At 39.3% G+C, this 21447-nt stretch overlaps 1 protein-coding gene across 5 annotated transcripts in view; it reads right to left on the bottom strand.

Annotated features, from left to right (window-relative positions):
• Positions 1-21447, bottom strand: part of ST3GAL6 (ST3 beta-galactoside alpha-2,3-sialyltransferase 6) — a 75860-nt gene that overhangs the window by 45180 nt on the left and 9233 nt on the right. The window contains exons 2-4 of one of the 5 annotated variants that reach the window (XM_090276126.1): positions 10344-10487; positions 10079-10234; positions 4360-4571 (exon numbers count right to left, since the gene is read on the bottom strand). In XM_090276126.1, the coding sequence (XP_090132252.1) occupies positions 4360-4420 (61 nt within the window). In that variant the 5' untranslated portion in view covers positions 4421-4571; positions 10079-10234; positions 10344-10487. Of the gene's footprint in view, positions 1-4359; positions 4572-10078; positions 10235-10343; positions 10531-11746; positions 11815-21447 lie in introns of all 5 variants that reach the window. The other 4 variants (XM_090276117.1, XM_090276109.1, XM_090276105.1 and 1 more) reach the window with 4 other exon arrangements.

Raw genomic sequence — 21447 nt, forward strand, 5'->3', positions numbered from 1 at the left:
TATGTAACACAATATGTAAATAACCTACATATGTGAAAATGAGCTCAATCTTGGCCACAGTCTTTTCTCTTCCCTTTAAAAATAAAAGTACATTGTATTTGTTCATAAAACACCGTATATGCATTTGACTTAAGGATCAAAACAAGCTTTATAAGTGGGTGAGCAGGCATGAGACTGATAAGGGAGGGAACTGAAAGTTTCTGAAGTGAGTTGTCCCTGGTCACAGGGTTTGAGAGGCAGAAATAGACTTAAGGTCTGACCACTTTTTTCTCGGGGTTCTATTCCTGGTGTCATCCTGTCTCTCAAAATAAAAAGCATTATGGGAACTCGAAAGAGAATTCTAACCTATAACTTCCTGACAGTACTCCATTGGCAGCTAGCGTTCCAAAGGGGTAAATTCAGCTACTGGTGAAAGAGAAGTGGCTACTGGTGAAAGAGAAGTGGCTCGAAGGCCATGTTCTCCAAACTGACATGGCAGGACCGTGGGTCAGCACCAGCTGGGGCTTGTCAACATTCCCTACTTGATCTGAATCTCTGGGGCTCAGAAAGTGCATTGAAACGAGCACCTTTCAATTAGATTCTTATGCACATTAAACAGTGAGAATCGTTGCTCTAGGATACTAGAGCGTGGAGGAAAAGAACCATGGGGTAGCGGAAGATTTACTGAAATACGGAGACCATGACAGATATTATAATGGTTACCCTCCTGGACTGAAAGGTCTGTGAGAGCAGGACTGTCTATCTCTCATTTTATATCCAGCACTTCTAACAATACCTGTCAGATAGAAGATGATAGATAGATAATTGTTGAATATAGTTACAGATCGCATAACTAGATACTTCACATTATTTTGTGATCCAAAGTTCCTAGCACATGGAAAATGCCCAATAAATAATGGCTGATTAGAATCATTAAGATATATACAGGGAAGAGCAACAGGGCGGGGGTGGGGGTGGGAATGGGACAACTGTAATAGAACAATAATTTAAAAATAAAATAAAGATATATCAATACTAAGTTGAAAAACAAAAAACAAAAAGCCCTGACTGGTGTGGTTCAATTGGTTGGGTGTTGTCTCTCAGAAAGTTTGCCAGTTTGATTCCTGGTCAGGGAACATGCCTAGGTTGTGGGTTTAACCCCCAGATGCGGTGCGTGTGGGAGGTAACTGAGCAATGTTTCTCTCTCACGTCAATGTTTCTCTCCCTCTCTTTCCCTGACCCTTCTTCTATCTAATTAAGTACCTAAATAAATAAGTAAGTAATATGAATGCTGAGCATGTGCCAACACCTGTAATAAATGCTTTGGGTCTTATAAATTTCACAACTGTGAGGGTTGTGGTAAGCTTACAATTCTCACTCTGCAGGTGATAAAAACAAAGTTCTGAGCACAGTAGGAACTGTCCTGATCTGATAAGGAGCATAAACAGGACTCAAACCTTCATCTACCGCCCCAGAGCCCATGGCTCTCTGCCCTGTGAGCTTTTACAAATGCACACAGCCCAGCCTTCTAACACCAGAATAAACATTCCAGAATGTTTCTCTAATCTGTCTATCTCACCAGCTCCTTAAGCAGTATCATTCTAGGGGTTGGCAAAATGGAAGGAAAGCTTATAGTCACAAACTGTGCTGAAATAAAACTGTATTACTCCCAACCTTTTTCTCCCCAATCCCATTCTTCTGGATTTTAGTAAATTCATTATTTTTCCCCATGCTTCTGTTGAGTGTCTTACAGCAGTAATTCTCAAACTTTATTCTGCACAAGAACCAAATTAGAGGGTGCCTGGTTCACTCAATGCACACTCCTGAGTTCCAGACCAACCGTGACAGCATGGCTTATACACACACACACATACATACACATACACACACACACACACACACACACACACTAACCTTTGGAATATCACTTGCAAATGGTCATATTTTTATTTTTAGGCTCTCCTAATACTTTTTTTCTGGTAGGTTGTTGGAAAAAAAAAAAACATGTTAAGCAATAATTCTGGAAGCATTGTTCTATCCACCAAGTATAAAACCCCGTGGGTACCTCAGTATCAGACACCAAGGAAGAAAATCTTCGAAGTTCACTTGTCCAGCAGCTGAGCACATATGCACAGACCCAGCCTGCCTGGCCCCTCTGCACCCAGTTTCCTTTAGACCCGGCTGCAGGTGCTTCCTGTGATGCCTATATGTAGTCTCAGTCCCACACTGAGCTCTGGGACTGATCCTGGCCCAATGAAGGGAGCCTGAGGAGCCCTCCAATAACAACTCAACGGCTTCTCCAGGTTTCTGCTAATTCTGTTAGGCTGAATAGATAGTGAACCAAGGCAAGGAGGGGTAGGAAGACATGTCTCACTCATTGATTCAGCAGTCCTGAGCCTGGTCCAATAAGATTGTCAGGTGCTCCAAAAATCACAGGAAAAAATATGATAGTACAGGAGGGGAGCCCTTGAAATTTTGTATGTATTGTTGCCACTATCTAGGAAAGGAAGCCTTTGACACTGTATGTTAATCCCCAGGTCTAGAGAGGGGAGCAGGAGGGGGAATCTAGAAGCTGGCTACAAGCATTAAAGTCCTAAAATCCCAATAGTCAGGGCATGCAGACTGGCTGGGTGCCCGCTTACAGCTTCATGCTCAAGTGTATTTCATAAAACTTGCTGTCTCATTTCCACTACCCGTGTTGTCTCTCGGCTGAATTCATCTCTCACAAGAGACAGGAACTGAGGAGGGGTGTCCCCTAACCCGGGTCTCCCTGGTAACAATTCTATGCTGACTCTAGACATATCTACTAGGCCTGGATTCCTGTTGCCAGGTCCCTGGACTCAATCCTAGGTCTTCAATGTCTGCATTTTTCTCTTTCAGCCACCCCAGCAGCTCTGCAGCCAAACTTCAAATTCTTTAGTAACTAGGATGCTAACCCATGTCCTCATTCATTCCATCCCCTTATGCTGTCTTCTTCCTCAGTGACAGATGTCCTGCCCTTCTGCTGCTCTGTCTCCTCTCACTCCCAATGCACTGCTGCTCAACAGTAACATCCAATCACTTGCACCTTTGCGAAAATTAGAAAAGGACACCCTCTCTAGCTCTACATAGCTCCATGGCCACATATCTTGGCATAGGCAGGATTTCAGCCACAATTTTCTGCCCCTTTGCCAGGTGACCCTGATGACACTCATCCCCACAACCTTACCAGGCAGCCCTGCTGGCAACCTATGTCCATTCAGCCCTGGAAGAGGCCCTTCTCCATTCATGGCTCCACCACTCCTCAGCTGACAGTGAGCCTCACTGTCAGAACTTGGCCAACAGATCTTACATCCTGCCTGCCTTCCTCTTGGTATTTATTACTCAGTTTATGACTATTCTCTGCAATCATATGCCCCTGTATTAGCTCCAGCTCTCTCTATGCACTAATGTCTAGATTCTAGTCCAGTCTCATGGGCCCCCTACACCTCTTAGACCTAGCCATCTTCATATAGCCAAAGCTTTAACAGAGACACAAAGGACCCTACCATGACAGATTCAGAGACCTCGGTCCTCTTCCACTCATTTGCTACCCCTCTTTTAAGTGTGGTCCTTATTACTAATTGGATGATCAAAACGTGTCCATAACCTTATTTCCATATCAAGGACCTCTGCCCTCTGGTACTGATGAGCCTGTAAATAATAGTACAGATCATTAAGTACTTACTAAATGCCTAACACCAAACTAAGCCCTTTGTACACATGATGGCATTATTATCCCCATGCTGAGATGCTTAATTTCCAGAGCAGTGGCAGAATTCAAATTCATACCTGCCTGGGTTTTTTACTTGTACATTATAGGAAACTTTAGTTACTGTGTTTTTAAACTATAAAATTGCGAATGTAATGTTTTCACTTAATAGTTTTTTAAAGTGAAGAGAATGATATACATTAAATGTATGCACCTATTAAAATATACTTACTTAGAAACATTATAATATGAAAAACTGTTCCTTTCACAATTAAAGAGATAAATCTTAATGAATCAGTAATCTGGCTGATGCAATTTTGCTAGAAAGACCTGAAAATGCTCAATAGGCCATACTTAAAGAATAAAACAGCATAATATAAAATTAAGTAATATGCAATATTATACATGAGAAAGCTAAATTTAAATCTGAAGTGGTGGGCTACTGTTATTTGATACAAATTAAAGGAGTAAAAGTCTGACATTGCTGAGTTAATTAACAGAAAATTATAAATTGATTTATGTGCCCCCAAAAACACCTATTTGTATAATTGCAACAAATTGGACCAACCGTATGCATTTTGACTGATTTCTAAATACAGCAATATTTTTTTTCTTTCTGCAAAGCAGAAGAACATGTATAATTAACTTACTTTCTCTCCTTGTCCCCCAGTTCTGCGAATACAATGAAATGCAGCAAGTTTCTACACACATACACTCTTGTCTTTCAGTCTTTCAAGAAAGCAAGGGCTCTTGCTACACTTCATTCTTAGCATATGTAGACAGATATTTTCACCTAATTAAAGCTAAGCCTTCACTGCCAAAGCAGATGGCTGGATCCTTACTTGAAAATTGGATGTGCTCACTGCAGAGAATAGAAAAAGGAGAAAAATGACATTTCAGAAGAATTTGTTTTTTTTAGTAGCACAGTGGGACACACTCAAATCATTCAACTAATAGCATACTACATTGGATGATAAAAGTTTTAAATGAACTGAACTTCCTGTTTTTGAGATTTCTCCCTTTAGATGCAGCTGCATTGAAAATACGCAAAGAAGTTTTTAAGGGAACTTATGTTCCTACTGTTTATTCATATTTTCTGCCAGAGACCCATTTCTTCTTCCAGAGTGGACATATTCTTTATTTCCTTATATAATATCCCATTAATAAGATAACCTCCAAGAAGTATTAGATATTGTTAACTGGTTAATGATTACAGTCAATTTTTTCAATTAACTTTATTGTGATAAAAATTTTACATAATAAATTTAGCCACTTTAACATGTACAATTTGATGAGTTTTGGCAAATGCATATGGTCATGTAACCACCAAAATCATATTAAACATTTCTATCAACCCCATTTAGTCAACTCCCTCCCCGCAGTTCTGTCTCCTAATCTGTTTACCACTGTCATTTTGTTTTTTCTAAAAGTTAGTATAAATGGCATTATACAGTATGTTATCTTATTTCTGGCTTATTTCAATTAATATAATGCTTTTGAAAAAATGTCCATGCTGTTGGTTCTACCAGGAAAATTCCTTTTTATTGCTAAGTAATATTTCATTGTGTGGCTATACCATAATTTGTTTATCAGTTCACCAGCTAATAGACATTTGGTTTCCCTGCAGTTTTTTGGTTACTGTAAATAAAGCTACATTGACCATTTAACTACAAGTCTTCGTGTGAGCATATGTTTTCATGGGTCGTATAGTAACTGTATGTTTAAATTTATATGGAAATTTCTGATGCCTATTTCCGAAAAACAGATTTGCTTCAACCTCTCAGTTAAAAGGAAAAAGTCCCTACCTATAACAATTCAAATTATTGACACCATTGAATAACACAAACTACTGACAGATAAAAAATGATTCATCTGTTAATATCTAGCATTCATTTACTTCAGAATATGAGGTACAAAGTTCATAGTCTGGTGAAGGAACCAAGTTACACTGTTTCAAAATGAGTATGATTCTCTGTTGTGAGAAAAATAAAAGCCAAATATTTTAGACCCCTGCTACTCAAAGTGCGGTCCACTGGCCAGCAACATCAGCATCACCTGGGAACTCGATAGAAATGCAACATCTCAGCCCCACCGCTTCAACCACTGAGTCAAATCTGCATTTCAACAGCATCCCAGGAGATCTGTGAGCACCCCAGGAGGGCTGAGGAGAAAGGGGATTACGTGCCACTGAGAGCATCAGGGCTTCACCAAACCCGTTTTTGAGAGGAACTGGAAGCTCTTTCTAAATTCCATGCCATCCCTTTTAAAAGTCCTTTGGGCTTGATCTTTTAAATTTTTCAATCAACAGAATTTTCTCTTAAGAAGCTAGTGAGACTGAAAAGTAGAGAAAACTTTCCCTCACCCTTGTCGGGGCCATTTGTAGTTTCTTTATAAATTGCCTAGACATTTTCATATCAGCGTCACTATGACTGCTGGCATGTCTGAGAGGAAATCTGTAGCAGTGGCAAAATTAGGTTTACAGTTGCTTGCGTGGAAAAATACAAATTAATAAATAATACAAGAATGAACTCTGTGTTTTGTGTACTCACAACGGGAGCCTACTTTGCCCCATCCTGTATACAGGATTCCTCTCGGATTACACCTACAGGACACACACTCCATTCTGCATTGCCCTCTGATTCACCTGCAAGTGCCAGCCAAATCACCAGCCAAACCTTTCCACCAACATTTCCAATTAATACTCTTCACAATTTGCACCCAATCATTGCAGATCTTAGGACTGGAAAGCCTCCAAAGGTTCAGGGCATTTCAACAGAGGACGGTCTTAAGTCACCATATTCCAGAAGAGGCAGCCAAGATTTAGAAGAATTTAAAAACTTGTCAAAGGTTGCCTCACTTACAAGCAGCAGTGCCTGAAGCACAAGAACACTTTTGCGTGGCTTCTCCTCCAGAACTATTCCAGTCTCACAGTGGGTGCGCGATAACCACTTGTCTTTGTTTTGTTCCGGTCCTCTCTGATCTCTGTGGTTCTCAATTCCTGAACCACCGCCCTTGGATGGCACTATACTGGCTGGAGTCTCAGCCCTCTAACTTCCAGGCCTGTGCTTCTAGGTCTCCTCTTCCTCCTAGCACACCTAAGTACAGGTGTTCTCAAGCTCTATCTTAATCCTATTTTCAAAACCCACGTTCTCGTTACTTCTCAGTTACTAGCAATAATCTCTAATCTTTCTTCCCTTTAAACCAGCCCACATGCTGCACCTGGCATAAAATCCTGTAAGCCCAGCTCTTACGTTGTCACCCACCCCGCGGGAAAGCCTGCAATGGCTTTCATTGTCTGCCAAATATAAAATCACTTAGCCTTGGCACTGAAGACTTCTGTAAAATGGTACTTCATCTTCTCATCTTCTTCGTTCAGTTTATTCTTTGTAGGTAGCAGCATAATTAGGTTTTAAGGTTGCCTGCCTGGCTATCAGCCCTCCTGGGTTGGAGTCTGAGCTCTACCTCTGACTAGCTGTATGACCCTGGGAGGCTACTTAACCTCTTTATACCTCAGTGTCCTCTCTTGTAAAATGGGTACAATGGTGCTACCTAATAGAGCTATTTTAAGTAGCATATACAGTACAGTAGTCCCTCACTTATCGTGTGTATTACGTTTTAGAACCCCCGGCAAAGTAGGAACCTTACATTTATTCTACACGTTTAAACCTACATAACTTTAACAACATACATATACAGTACCACAAAATCCCGCAATATAGCAAAAAACCCGCTATAAATAATTAAATATAATAAAGTATAGAGCACTTAGATATATACCTCATACATGTAAGGATTCTCCTAATCTTGTTTTAATTCTTTTTTTAAAACGAATAAAGTATTGGGTTGGCCAAAAAGTTTGTTTAGTTTTTTCTATAGGATGGCTTTAGTAGCACTTAGTTGTCTTTAATTTCATTCAAAACAATTTTGTTAGATTGCATTATGACAGCTGTCATATCAGGGTGCATTAAAAAAAATTATCAAAATTGGTAAATTTTGGTGTAGCCATTTTAATACTGAAAATGGAAAAAAGTATGTAACACTTTCAGCATAGTATGCTTTATTATTTCAAGAGGGTAAATATGCAACTGAAATGCAAAAAAAAAAAAAAAAAAAATGGTTTGTGCAGTGAATGGAAAAGGTGCCGTGACTGATCAAATATGTCTGAAGTGATTTGAGAAGTTTTGTGCTAGAGATTTCTCATTGGATGATGCTTCATGGTTGGGTAGACCAGTTGAAGTTGATAGTGGTCAAATTGAGACCTTAATTGAGAACAATCAACATTATACCACGAAGGAGAGAGCCGACATACTCAAAATATCCGAGTCAATAAAGTTATTGGTGAAAATTTAAAAAATGTGTTTTTTATGGAAAAAAAACCACATGGACTTTTTGGCCAACCCAATATTAGTTGCCCATTCATCAAGCCCTCACTAAAAAACTAATGTCATAACATCCTGGGAAAGATCCTAAAGAACTTGTGGCATTGTGTGAATAATAGCCTCAAAAAACCTAAGCTAGCCCTGGCTGCTGTGGCTCAGTGGATTGAGCATCGGCCTGTGAGCCAAGTGTCGCTCATTCGATTCCCAGTCAGGGCACATGACTAGGTTGCACGTCAGGTCCCCAGTTGGGGGCACAAGTGAGAGGCAACCACACAGAAAAAAAAAACCTAAGCTTCCATTACTGTGCTAGCTATTATTTTGGAACATGCAACATTTCAAATTATCTATGATAGGAAGCCTTACTCAACTTCTTCTGAATATAAAATGAAAGTCATTCAAGACAGTAATAATTCACTAGCAAAATTCATCTTAGAATTAGACCCTAGTTCTGGCTATAGAACCCACACATTTTTATGTTTTTCATAATAAACTGCTCTGAATTAATAAAAACAAACAACCCAGATTTGTAATCAGCATATCAAACTGGAGCAAAGAATAAAATCAAGAACTCTAAATAATCTGAGTTGGAGAATAGGTTTCATCTTTCACTCTGATTGGAATCAAATACTGTGTTCTAAGCTCAGAAGCAAAAGCAGGGGTCAATCAACAATGCCTAACAAGGTAAGAAGAGTTGATTGGCCCCTAGAGTAGAGAATGCGGGCAGAAGAAGAATCACTGCAACAGATGGAGATAAACAGACTATTTTAAATGCTTTAGATGTATAATGCTTTTAATCCTCAAAACTACCCTTTAGGAAAGGTACTAATTGTCATCCCTATCATACAGATGAAGACACTAAAGCCCAGAAAAGTGATAAGGTACCCAAGAACACCCAAGTAGTAAGTGACTGGGATTTGAACTGAGGCACACGCTAGAATCCATGCTCTTCACCATTATGTTATAAAGATTCAAAATATTTCTCTGTTCTAGATGCCAGGAGATGTAAAGATTGACAAGAAAGGCAGTTCCACAAGTCACCAAGATAATTACAGCCAGATTCCACTAAATTCAGATGTTTCTGGCATTGAGAAATCTGAAGATCCAGCACTACCTCCAGCCTAGGTTCACCGTCTCAGGAGTTCAGCAAGCCCAGTGGCTTGGGACACTGGGGAAGAGCTTTGAAACCACTCATGAATAATTCTGGTTTGAATAAGAAGAGACCAAGAGATTCTCAAGGACTAAATCCCAAAATCATTATAAAGGTCCACATTCGCCAGTACCACTTAATCATGAAGTTCTTAGTCAATAAGTGCCCTTCACAAAACAACATTCAAATAAAACTGTAATGAAACAAATCCACTAGTAGAATAATTTTTCTCTGACAAAGTTTAACAAACCACAAAGACTGCATGGACTCATGGGTAAAAAACATCAAGCTAATTCTGGGTGGACATTTGAGCTCCAGCGCATCCTCAGAATAAAGTTATAAATTGAGATTCTAGGAATACTAAGGAGAATATACCTGAAACTTATATTAAGGTACTTTAATAAAAAAAGTGTTATTAATAGTCGCATTTAAAGACAGAGAGGGAATTAAAGTTCATCCTACTGAGAAAACAAGGCACAAACAGGGCAAGCATCTTGCCCAAAGTTACACAGTTTACTGATTACAGTTTCTATAATAGTGATTCATGTAACGGTCTAGTTCGACTTTAGAGTTTTCTTACTCTTTCACTTCCAGGTTGGTTTAAAATAGTCCCAAAGATGGCCCATTCAGATTGAGAATAAAAATAATATTTAAAACTTCCATAGTTCAACTTTGGGGTATACTGAAGAGTCATTAGTTATATTAATAGTCTCATAGGCCATCTGGCCTCATCTTAAACTCCAAACAGATAAAGAGGCAGCCATATACACTGTATAAGAACATTTCAAGTGTTCAAGCTGACATCTAAAAAATCGAGACAATGGCAATGTTGCCTTTGCTTACCTGCACTTTCAAGGAATCTGTTTCCCAAAGGCCCTCTGTTTCTGAAGGTGAAGATTGTGGTAAGGGGGCCGGAATTTCTGGAGGCTGTCTGCTAAATTGTTGTACCACTAGAAATTATCCAAGACAAAAATTGTGCTTCTTCTTCTCTTGCAAATACTGAAATAAAACACAAAGACAACACGTTTGTAAGAATGGCTCAGATACCCAAGAAAAATTTTAATTTATTAGAAACGTTTTAATGAAAACACTATTTTAGTGAACTCACTCCTGATCCCTCCAAAAATGCTCTACAGGATGATGAAATTACCAAAAACAAAACAAAAAAATCCAACAGCAAAACCAGCAGCATACGAGTAGATTACATTACAGTAGATCATGACTGGTTATCCACAGGATCCAGCTCCGTCTCCTTGCGAAAAATAACATATCCAGCTCAATTAATCCAAAGCAACCTGGTAATGAAAGAACCATCTGTCTTATTATTCAGCTTCTCTCCACACATACACACAGCTTTATTGTTAAATTCGTACGTGAGAGGTGGAGCTGTTGCTCTGAAAACCTTCTGAAGGGGAAGGGAAGGGAGGGAGAGTGAGAAGGAGGAGGAGGTCAAGGAGGATGAAAACATCAAGTAGAAAGGGAGGGGGAGAGAAAGTGTGAGGAAATTAGTAAAAATAGCAACTAGTTTAAGAATGTGCTGTGGCCACTTTCTCAACAAAATTTTGAAAAAAATCTTTCAATGCTCCTGCCACAGCTTGTCTTACATAAGACTGGCTAAACTTGCTACATTACCACCACCACCAACAGCCACAAAACCCGCGGCTGTGCGTTTCCTGTGTTAGTAGAAAATGTTGTTTTTTTAAAAATTCTTGAGAAACAAATATGAAAACCAACAAAAATATGGCAAAGATTTTATTTCAGAAGCCACCTATGAACTCTAATGTCATGCAGTAAGGAAATAGTTTTGCTTTATTATGAAAATCATACAGTAAGTAAAAGAAAGAAAATTTTCAAAAGCTGAGTACACTTAGGTAACTTAGGTTACTTCTACGTGTTTGATGTGTGTGCAACACATTACTGAAAGTCACTAAAGGAAAACTAAATCGGTTCATGTGCTGAGTTGTAGACTATTGAGAACTTTTTTCTTAAAAGTTTAAAATTTTAATCTCAATCTAAAATCCAAATCTTAAGACTAAAATATTAAATCTTAAAATTTATAGAGAAACAGAAAAATGATTATTTTCATATATTTCCACATTCATTTCAGTTCTGAAGTGCTAAGTAGTTGACATTTAGAAATTAGAAGGCAGGCAGCAGGACTCTTTAGTGGCTGTTATTACATTAGAAGCCTCCACCATGACATAGACTTTTGAACCTTCCCTAAGGGAATTATGGATAATGATAACTGTATGCCTCAGCAGCACTTTCCCTAAATGTATAAAAATACAGCGCCTCAGTTTCTATTGTCTTTTACCTATTGTTATTTATTACCAGCTGATGTAAAGGTGTAATCACAATATCAAAGTTGCAAGGGCCCTTTTAAAGTTTTCTAGTCTATATAAGTAGGAAAAGAAACCTCAGTATTATACCAGGAACAACTTGGGGAACTGGGATTTAATTACACCTGGAGAAGCTTAGCTCAAGGGAGGAAATAAAATAGCGCATTCTCACGTTTAGACGGTCTTCAGGAAGAAGAGGCATTAGCCAGGTTCTGAAGGCTGCTGGTGGCTAAGCGATGGCTGGGGAATACAACATTCAAGAAGTTAGATTTGAGTTCACTAAGGAAGAACCTGCTAATATTTAGGCTGCTTAAAGATAACTATACATGCTGTACTGCTGGATAATGAATCACTTGCTACTAAAGATACTCTGTCCTAAAAACCACTGGGGTGGGATTTGGACAGCAGTGCTTAATAAACCTGAATGTTCACTGGCATCACCTGAGCATCTTGTGGAACTGATTCAGTAGGTCTGGGGGCCTGAGGATATGCATTTCTATAAGCTCCCACATGATGCCAGTGCTGTGGGTTAAAGCTGTGGGTCTTGTCAAGAATGTAGCTTGGTTACAAGCATTAGAATGTTATTTAAACCAGTGTTTCCCAAAGTGCACAGAGTCTTCTAACCAGATGACTTTAAAAGTCCTCTTTACCCGATTTGGGGGCCAATGATCAATAAATAGGTTAATTGGTTATAAGCAGCATTTTATGAATCCAAACATTCAAGTCTCCAAAAAAAAATTGTACCTTAGTATCTTACAGTACCAGCCAGGCCATACTTCTGAGCAATAACTAATTTTGCACAATTATAAGGAAGAGAAAGATGTTTCACTTCTATTTAAAAAGAAAAAAAATGACGCTCAGACTGCAACTTGGCAGATAAATAAGCATGTTTTGATGAATGAATGAATGAATGAATATATGCATTCAAAATGCAATTATTTATGATGTCAGTATACCACAGTTAACAGAGAGGTAGGATGAGAGAAAATATGGCTACAAAGTAATATTTCCCAGTGATTTGTGTTATTAAATCTTCAAAGGTGGAGAGGGGGAAAGTCTTCTAAGGCTATGATTTGTAGGGTTATCAATGTAGACCTTTACATTATTTTTCTAACCCTGGAATTTCACCTCCCTACCACTCATCTGAGTCATAAAAATTCTTTCAATGCTTAGAAAGCCCCTGTTTCTTGCTTGCTCATATTTTTGTTCTGCTTCCCTACTTAGTTAATAAATTTGGGCTTGCTATCAGTTCAAAATCTCATGTGATATCTTTCCTAGATAAAATGCTAATATCTGAACACAAAGACCCACAAATTTTAAAGCATTCTTAGGTTTCTTTCCCAGAGAAAATAAACCCACAACGAAGGGGGAAGCATTTTCCTGCCTTTTCTTCAACTCTAAAAGTCCCCCTTCTAATGGGTTCACTGTTTTAGTTTGCTTAAGAGTTGTAAGTAACAATTCCATCTGACTTACAAAAGCCCCCGCCCCTTTTTTTCCAACTACTTATTATATCAGTTTATTCTGATTGACCTTAGCTTATTCTGCTCCCTGGGAAGTATCATCTCCTGTCTGTTAATTCATCTTTTGCTATTTTTAAAAGAAAAAAGTGAGTTAATTTGAGGATAAACAATCTCATAAATCAAACCTTAAGATTAAAGTGTTGGATATGTTCCTACTTTCCACAGGAACACCAGACGATCCTCTAAAACCTCTAAAATTATAAATATGATGTAAATCTTTATTTGGGTTGCCTTATAATTTATTATAGCAAATAAACCAATACATGTGATATATTTTTTTTATAAAATTATATAATCCTGGGGCTGATTTCTTTTAGTCAAAATACATTGAGTCAAATTCATTTCCCGGAAATATTAACTAAAAGTTTTCACCTTCTGTGACTTTGTTCATTTAGTCAATAAATAATTTCTCAATGCCTGCTCTAAGTGAAAGATTGTTGCAGATACTTATGATACAGTAATGGAGAAGAAAAAGTTTACAATCCAGGAGAGAGAGTAGTTCGTAAGTAACTTTTAAAGGACAGTTGTGGTTTGAGTAGGAACTGACCCAAGGTGGGGAATAACAGGAAGCTTCTCTGAAGAAGTTGAGAGAATAAGAAAACTCCTCTGTGAAAGAGTTCACCAGATGTAATTAGGGTGGAAATAAAAAACATTCCGGGCAGAAGAAACATCGTTCTCCAAGACACAGAGGTGAAAATGAATATAGCACGCTGAAAGAATTGCAGCTGCTGACAGGAGCAGTGATGAAAATAATGACAGCTACTCTGTGTTGCATAGCTGCTACTTGCACGGACTCATGTAAACCTGACAGCAGTGCTGAGACCGGCCCTGCTATTCTCGTTCTACAGATAAGGAAAGAGAGGCTCAGAGATGTTGACTTATCCAAGCTCTCAGAGCTAGAAGAGGTCAAGCCAGAGCTTGGCCTACCAGTCTACTGCTGGGGTCTTTATTCTTAACCTGTGAGATATTTGAGTTTCCCAAGAGCCAGGTCAAGTTGCAGATCTCCTCATGTTCCAGACTCATTCTGTCAACTTTCATTTTTCACACAATGAAATTGTAAAATATAGATGTATAAGAATAGCTTCAGGGACTTCTGGCCAAGATGGAGACCTAGACAGACATGCTGCGTCTCCCTCCACAACTAAGAAGAAATGTAACTACCTCAAAACTAGAGGCAACCAGAAGTTCCAGAAAATCGAGCTGCATGGAAGTCCAACAAACAAAGATATAAAGAAGAAATACTCATACAGACAGGCAGGAGGGGTGGAGGCAGGGCGGAGAGGATGTGGTGTGGTGGCGGCAGTGGCAGCAACAACAGGCCAGGGAAAAGCATGATCAAACATTTTAAACAGTAGTGAGGGACACCTGGGGAACGCTCCCAGCACCAGACCAGACCAGACGGCGCAGCTCATGGTCCCAGCCCCAGGGAAAATAAAGTCACATTGCTTCTGACTGTGCAAACCGGTGGGGGTTTGGGCAGAGGCAGAAACTGCCTGTCTCTCAGCAGAGTCTGCTTGTTTAAAGAGCCCCCACGGTCCTAGAACATCCGCAGACCCAACCACTCTGGGAACGACAGCCAGGGCAACAGCTAGAGAGGCACCAGTCCCATATGGAAGTGGGGAAAGTGCCAGGAAAAGGGGCAAGTGCTGAGCAAGCAGCATTGTTCCCTCTCAGACCCCTCCCCCACATACAGCGCCATAACGTGGTGAAACATATCGCCCTGTACTAACAAATACCTAAGGCTCCTCCCCTTACAACATAACAGAAATGACAGCCCTACCTAAGACACAGAGGCAAACAAACACAGGAACTTGTCAAGATGAGGAGACTGAGAAGTATGGCCCAAAAGAAGGAATGAGTCAAGGTTCTTGTGGGAGGACTAAGCGAAAAGAAAATAGCCAAATTAACAAACAAGGAGAAAGCCAACCTAACAGATGCAGAGTTCAAAACACTGGTGATAAAGATGCTTACAGGCTTGACAGATATGCTTAAGTATGGCAGATGCATAAGGGAAGAAGTGAAGGCTATGCTAAATGAAACAAAGGAAAATCCACACAAAACCAATGGTGAAGGGAAGGAAACTGGGGTTCATATCAATGATTTGGAACATAAGGAAGAAAAAACTGTCAACCAGTACAGAATGAGAAAACAAGAACTGGAAAAAATGAGGAGAGGCTTGGGAACCTCTGCACAACTTTAAATGTGCCAACATCTGAATCATGGGGGTGTCAGAAGGAGAAGAGAAAGAGAAAGAAATTGAAAGCTTATGTGAGAAAATAATACAGCAAACTTCCCTAATTCGGCAAAGGAAATAGACCTACAAGTCCAGGAAGCATAGAGAGCCCCAAACAAGCTAGACCCAAAGAGGACCACACCACGACACATCATAATTAAAGATTCAAGATAAAGAGAGAATATTAAAAGCAATAAGAGAAAGGCAGAGAGTTACGTACAAAGGGGTGCCTATAAGACTTGCAGTTGATTTTTCAAAAGAACCTTTGCAGGCAAGAAGGGACTGGCAAGAAGTATTCAATGTAATGAAAAGCAAGGACCCATAACCAAGATTATTCTGTCCAGCAAAGCTATCACTTGGAATGGAAGGGCAGATGACGTGCTTCCCAGACAAGATAAAGCTAAAGGAGTTCATCATCACCAAACCATTATTATATGAAATGTCAAAGGGACTTACTTAAGAAAAAGAAGATCAAAATTAGGGACACTAAAATGATTACAAACTCACAGCTATCAACAACTAAATCTAAAAAAGAAAAAAAAAAAAAAATCCAACCAAGCAAACCAGAATAGGAACAGAATCATAGGTATAGGGATCATTAAGAGGGTTATCAGCTGGGAGGGAGAAGGGGGAGAAATGCGGAAATGATGCAGGGATTAAAAGAATAATTGGTTTGTACAAAATAGACAGGGGGAAGTTAGAATAATATAGGAAAGGGTGAAGCCAAGGAACTTATATGCATGACCCATGGACATGAACTAAGGTGGATGGGATTGCTAGAGGGAAGGGGGATACTGGGTGGAAGGGAACAAAGGGGGAAAAAAGTGGGACTACTGTAACAACATAATCAATGAAATATACTTAAAAAAAAAAAAAAGAATAGCTTCAGTCTCATTCCCAGTCATGACAAATGTATGACTCCTAGTTGAAACTTCTTTCCTTAGGTAATATTACATGGGAGTTTTTTTTATCACAAAAATGTTAATAGAAGCATAAATGTCAATATAACAAATGCCCATGAACCCCCAAACCAAAATAAACATATCTTTTCTGGGATTTTTTTCAAATGCAGATTTAAATTCCCCTCGTTACTCCAGTTACTCTTCTCCCAGAAGCAACACCTATCATGAATTCGATAGCGAGTCGGTCCACTTATTATTCATACACAGGTCCAAGCACGCACATTTATAAGCATTACCTGGTATACAAGATCATTTTCTGTGATGTTTAACATTTGCATAACAAATGCATAATATTCTGAAATTTGTATTTTTCCCTTCCACACTTTTGGTTTTGGGGTCCATTTATATTGATGAATAATGGTCTAATTCATACTTTCTGAGTTCTGTATTCTATTAACCAAATATATTATCATTAACCATTCCCTGCTAGTAATCATTTAAATTGTTTTCAGAAAATTACTAATCTGAATGTCATTTTGGAGTCAAATTTTTTTCCAATCTACAAAAGCCAGTTTACAAAGTCAGTGAATCTTACAAATTTCTAAAAATAGTCTCAAAGAGAAATTTCATTTTAAATAGAGGAGTTTTTTGCCTAAAATATAAACCTTTAATAATTCAAGTAGTATAAAATAACCTAGATAATATTTGAAATACTATGAATCTCTGAAAAAGAAAAATAAAGTGTTATAAATGAGACGATAAATCTCTAGTTAAGGTAAATCTATAATAATCCTGTTGAAACGAAACATACTGAAGAGAAAATAGATGCAGGAAATAATCTTCTTACAACTGCTTTCTCTTCCTAATAATCACACTGACTGGGCAAAAGAATCAGAGTGTTCGAGGAAGTAGATAAACCAGAAGTTCCTCTGAATGCTTAGTTTTGTGCTCTGGCCAAAAAATAATCCCAGGTACAATCCCACAGAAAGATAACCAAACATATTTTAGAATCAAGGGATTGGGAAATGCCTATGATATGCCAGAGTCAATATTTAATAAAGCAGACAATTAAGAAATATTATGCTAGTCTTTGATCTTTAAATAGTTACACCTATAAACCGTGTGATTATAAACAATGTTCTATTTTCATTAACGAAAAAATTAAACTCAAGGACATCGTAACAAGGTTTATTACCAAGTTTAAAGTCAAGTCTACAAATATGTGAAGACCCATCTATAGAACTCCTATATGTTTAACATTATTTTCTATTTAAAAAAAAAAAAAAGATTAAGAAGAATCTGAGCTCTGACCGATGTGGTTCAGATGGTTGGGTGTTGTTCCACAAAGCAAAAGGTCAGCTGTTTCATTCTGGGCAGGGTACATGCCTGGGTTAAAGGTTCAATCCCCAGTTGGGGTGCATATGAGAGGCAACCGATTATGTTTCTCTCTCACATTGATGTTTCTCTCTCACATTGATGTTTCTCTCCCTTTCTTTATCCCTTCCCTCCTCTCCAGGAAGTAATAAATGAATTTTTTTTTTTAAAGAATCTGAGAAAATTTCAAGGCCGATGTTTTAAAATATAACTGTTTACTAATGGCTGCATTCTTCACACTATAAAATAACTGAGCCTAGGCAATGCCAAAGGAAATTTAAACAGCGGTATTTCTCTTTGGAGGAAAGGAAACATCTCTTCTTCTCCTAGTAGATTTCCAAAGGAGAACACAGCATCCTCAAGCAGGTAAATTTCAAATATAGATCTGGGTTTCCAATGAAAGATGTAACTCCAGAATACTAGGAATCACAAAGAAGTCATACTGTTAGGCCCCATTTTCAAAAACAACTAGCTAAATATTTTAGCACATTCCATAGACAAGCCAAAGAGATATCACTTCTAGATTCCTGGCCTCCAGCCCATGAAATCTTCCTGGGCTTAGGAAAACCACCCCCAGGCTTCAGGGTGGCAGCCATGAACTCTACTGAAATTTATCCTTCCTGTAATTCAGTGAAATTACTGGCCAAGAAGGTGGGCAATGCCATCATCCATTTGTCCATCTGTCCATCTATCCAGCATAGATATTTATTATGCATTTGTCACATGGCACAAGATCTCAGGGTGCAATGATTGTCTGAGCTAAGAGAGAACAGGTATACAAAAGGCAAATCCATATAGCCATACATTTAAACACAGACAATTAAATATACCAACCATAATCTTTTGTCCCAATCTAACCTCTTAACTACAGCTTCAAAGCTCACTGTTTTATTACTTTTCAACTACGTAAGTATATTTTACAGAATACATGATTAACATAAAACATGCAGCTTTTTTGCATTTTCCCCTCAAAGGACAAAATATAAATATTAATATAGTGTAAAACCAGCAGAAACTAGAAAGTTAAAGAGGCTTGGCAAGAGAACAAGCAAGCACAAATAGAACCGAAAGAAGAACAAAATTTTGAAACTTCCCATGTCTGTGATTTTTAAAAATGTTCAGGAGACTTCCCCACAGTTACTACCAGTAAGAAAGGCTTCTGAAGTGAAAGGAAAAGGCAATTCAGGAGTGACAGCCATTCTGCAACCAAGTGAGGCTACGGGCATCGGAGGTTACAGGGCAGAAACTGTGTGAAGAGCATTTAGGACAGAAGCCACCAGCGAATCCCTAGATCCCAAAGGAAGGACACAGAAGAAGAGCACAGGAAGCGGCCTGAGTCTGCGGAGTAACCCTGGGGGTTTCAAACAGGATGATCCTTGTGGTTCCCCTAACACCAGAAACTCAGCCCAGAAAAAAAAAAAACAAACATAAATTGTAAGGCAGTCTAAAACCAGTCCTTTGCTGCAGAAAGTGTCCCACCATCTACCATGCTCTACATAATTTTTTATTACTAAAGTCAAATTGTTGGGCTACTCTTTGATCTGAGGGAGTTCTTATTTTCTCAGTTGAGAACTGGTCTTTGATATGCCTAAGTACAGCAAAATGAAACCTTTACTTATAAAATGCCAAACTATTTGAAAGTAGGTATTTCATTTAAAAAATAAAGTTGTATTTTTTTTTCCTACCAAAGATGATTCAGGACCAGAGGAACCAGGGAAAACTGGATGGAGGATGCGGCCCCAGCCTGAGTCTGGAGAATGGACACAGGCCCGGACAACAGGAAATCATGGGAACGAAATGAAGGCTGATTTTCAGGGTTTGCTCTGGGGCCTGTCAGAAAAAGAAGTTGGCTGGGTCTGAAAATGCTAATGAAAGGCAGAGTAAAGAAATAAAGAAAAAGCCATAGAATGGTAATGAAACCTGTCTTCCTATAGGGCACCTCACGAACATGGAGCAGCCAGGGGCAAGGGAGGGCCCTCTGTGAGCCAGTCCACACTGGAGCAGCTCAGGCAGGGTATAGCCAGGGCAACCCCAGCACCAAGGGCCGGGTGTACTCTGAGGGAAGCAGAACAGAGGGATCAGGGCGCCAGGCCCACTGTAGACCCTCCGTATTCATTTCCTGGGGCTGCAAGAACAAAGTGCCACAATTGTTGCGACTTACAACAGAAGTGCATTGTCTCACTCTACACCTGTCACACAATACACTGTCTCTGGAGGCTAAAAATCCAAAATCAGAGTGTTGACAGGCATGCTCTGTCTGAAACCCAAATGGGAGAATCCTTCCTTGCCTCTTTGTAGCTGCTGCTGGTTCACTGGCACTCCTCAGTGCTGCTTGGCTTGTAGATGCATCACTCCAATCCACCGTCAGCCTTCACCTAGTGTTCTCCCTGTGCATGTCTCCACATGCACGCTTCCTAGAGGGACACCAGTTATGTTGGACTAGGGGCCCACCCTACTCCAGCGTGACCTCATCTTAACTAATTACATCATCAATGACCCTATTTCCAAATGAGGTCACATTCTGAAGCACTGAGAGTTAGTACTTCAACATGCCTTTTGAGGGGACACAATTCAACCTATAACACCCTTCCTGGGCTGCCTAGTCCTCACCCTCAACCAGAAGGACTCATGCTCGGAAGCCATTCAGAGCCACCTGGGTGCTGATTCAAGTTAAACACACCCAGGGAAAAATTCCCGCTTGGTGGTCAAAGTCCGAGTAGTAGTTGCACCTGGTGGAGCTTGTGGTGCACTTCCAAAGGGCAATAAGTGCTCTAATTCTTCACCTGGAGGCAGCTTACTTGAGTGTGTTCACGGGGAGAAAATGTATGAACTATACTTCCATGGTTTGTGTATTCCTCTGTATGTCTGATATTTCCATAAAAACTTTTACTTTAAAAAACATTAGAGCATATGAGCTCCTAAGAAATTGGTGTCTTGGCAACCTAGGTAGACCCTCAAAGAGGGGCATTATCTAGGAGGGACCACAACAAAAGTTAACTGCTCAGCCCTGCTGGTTAAAGAAATGCCAAAGTAATTCATTTATAATAAAAATACAAATGCCAAGGGTCTAACGTTTGAACTGGTAGACTGGCAACTTCCGTAGGCAAATCCGGTTGCTTGGAGCCTCAACCTGTACACTCCTCAAAGGTTACAAGTCTGATCCCCCCCATTGGGGTGCGTACCGGAGGTGACCAATCCTGACCAATCCATGTCTCTCTCTCTCTGTCTCTGTCTCTCTCTCTGTCTCTCTCTCTCTCTCTCTCTCTCTCCCTCCCTTCCTGTCTCTACTGTCTCTAAAATCTATACGGACTGATAGATATTTCTCTCCCATTTCTCTCTCAAATCAATAAACACATCATTGGGTAAGGAATTTGATTTTTAAGTTGTTTGATAAGCACAGACCCATATTCAAGGCACTCTCTCCCTCAGCAGTGCTGGCATGGTGCTCAGACACTTCTTCCTTTGCCCTCTGTTTTCCTGGCCTCCTTGCAGACCTCTCCCTCACATTCCATTTCAAGCTAATTACAGTTCAAGTAAGTTCCAGTGTTTTCAGTTTCACATCTGATTCTTCTCTGGGAATTTTAAGCTTTTGTGGTTAGGGTGTTTTGTATCCTATTCCTTAATTTGCTAGCAAGAGAAATCAACATTAAAAAAAAAAAAGTTAAAATATACTGGACACCACTCAGACTTAGTAGAAAACCTATTTTTGGAAGTAAAAATATATAAGATTTTCTAGAATTAAATATAACTCAGACCTTTAACATCAGCTCTTGCATAACTCTGAATAATATACTGATATATTAAAAATTGAGTGATGCCTTAAAAATGAGAAAGGAGAAAGCCA

The sequence above is a fragment of the Furipterus horrens genome, unplaced genomic scaffold, assembly GCF_987537825.1.
Source record: "Furipterus horrens unplaced genomic scaffold, mFurHor1.1.pri manual_scaffold_1, whole genome shotgun sequence".
NCBI lineage: Eukaryota > Metazoa > Chordata > Mammalia > Chiroptera > Furipteridae > Furipterus > Furipterus horrens.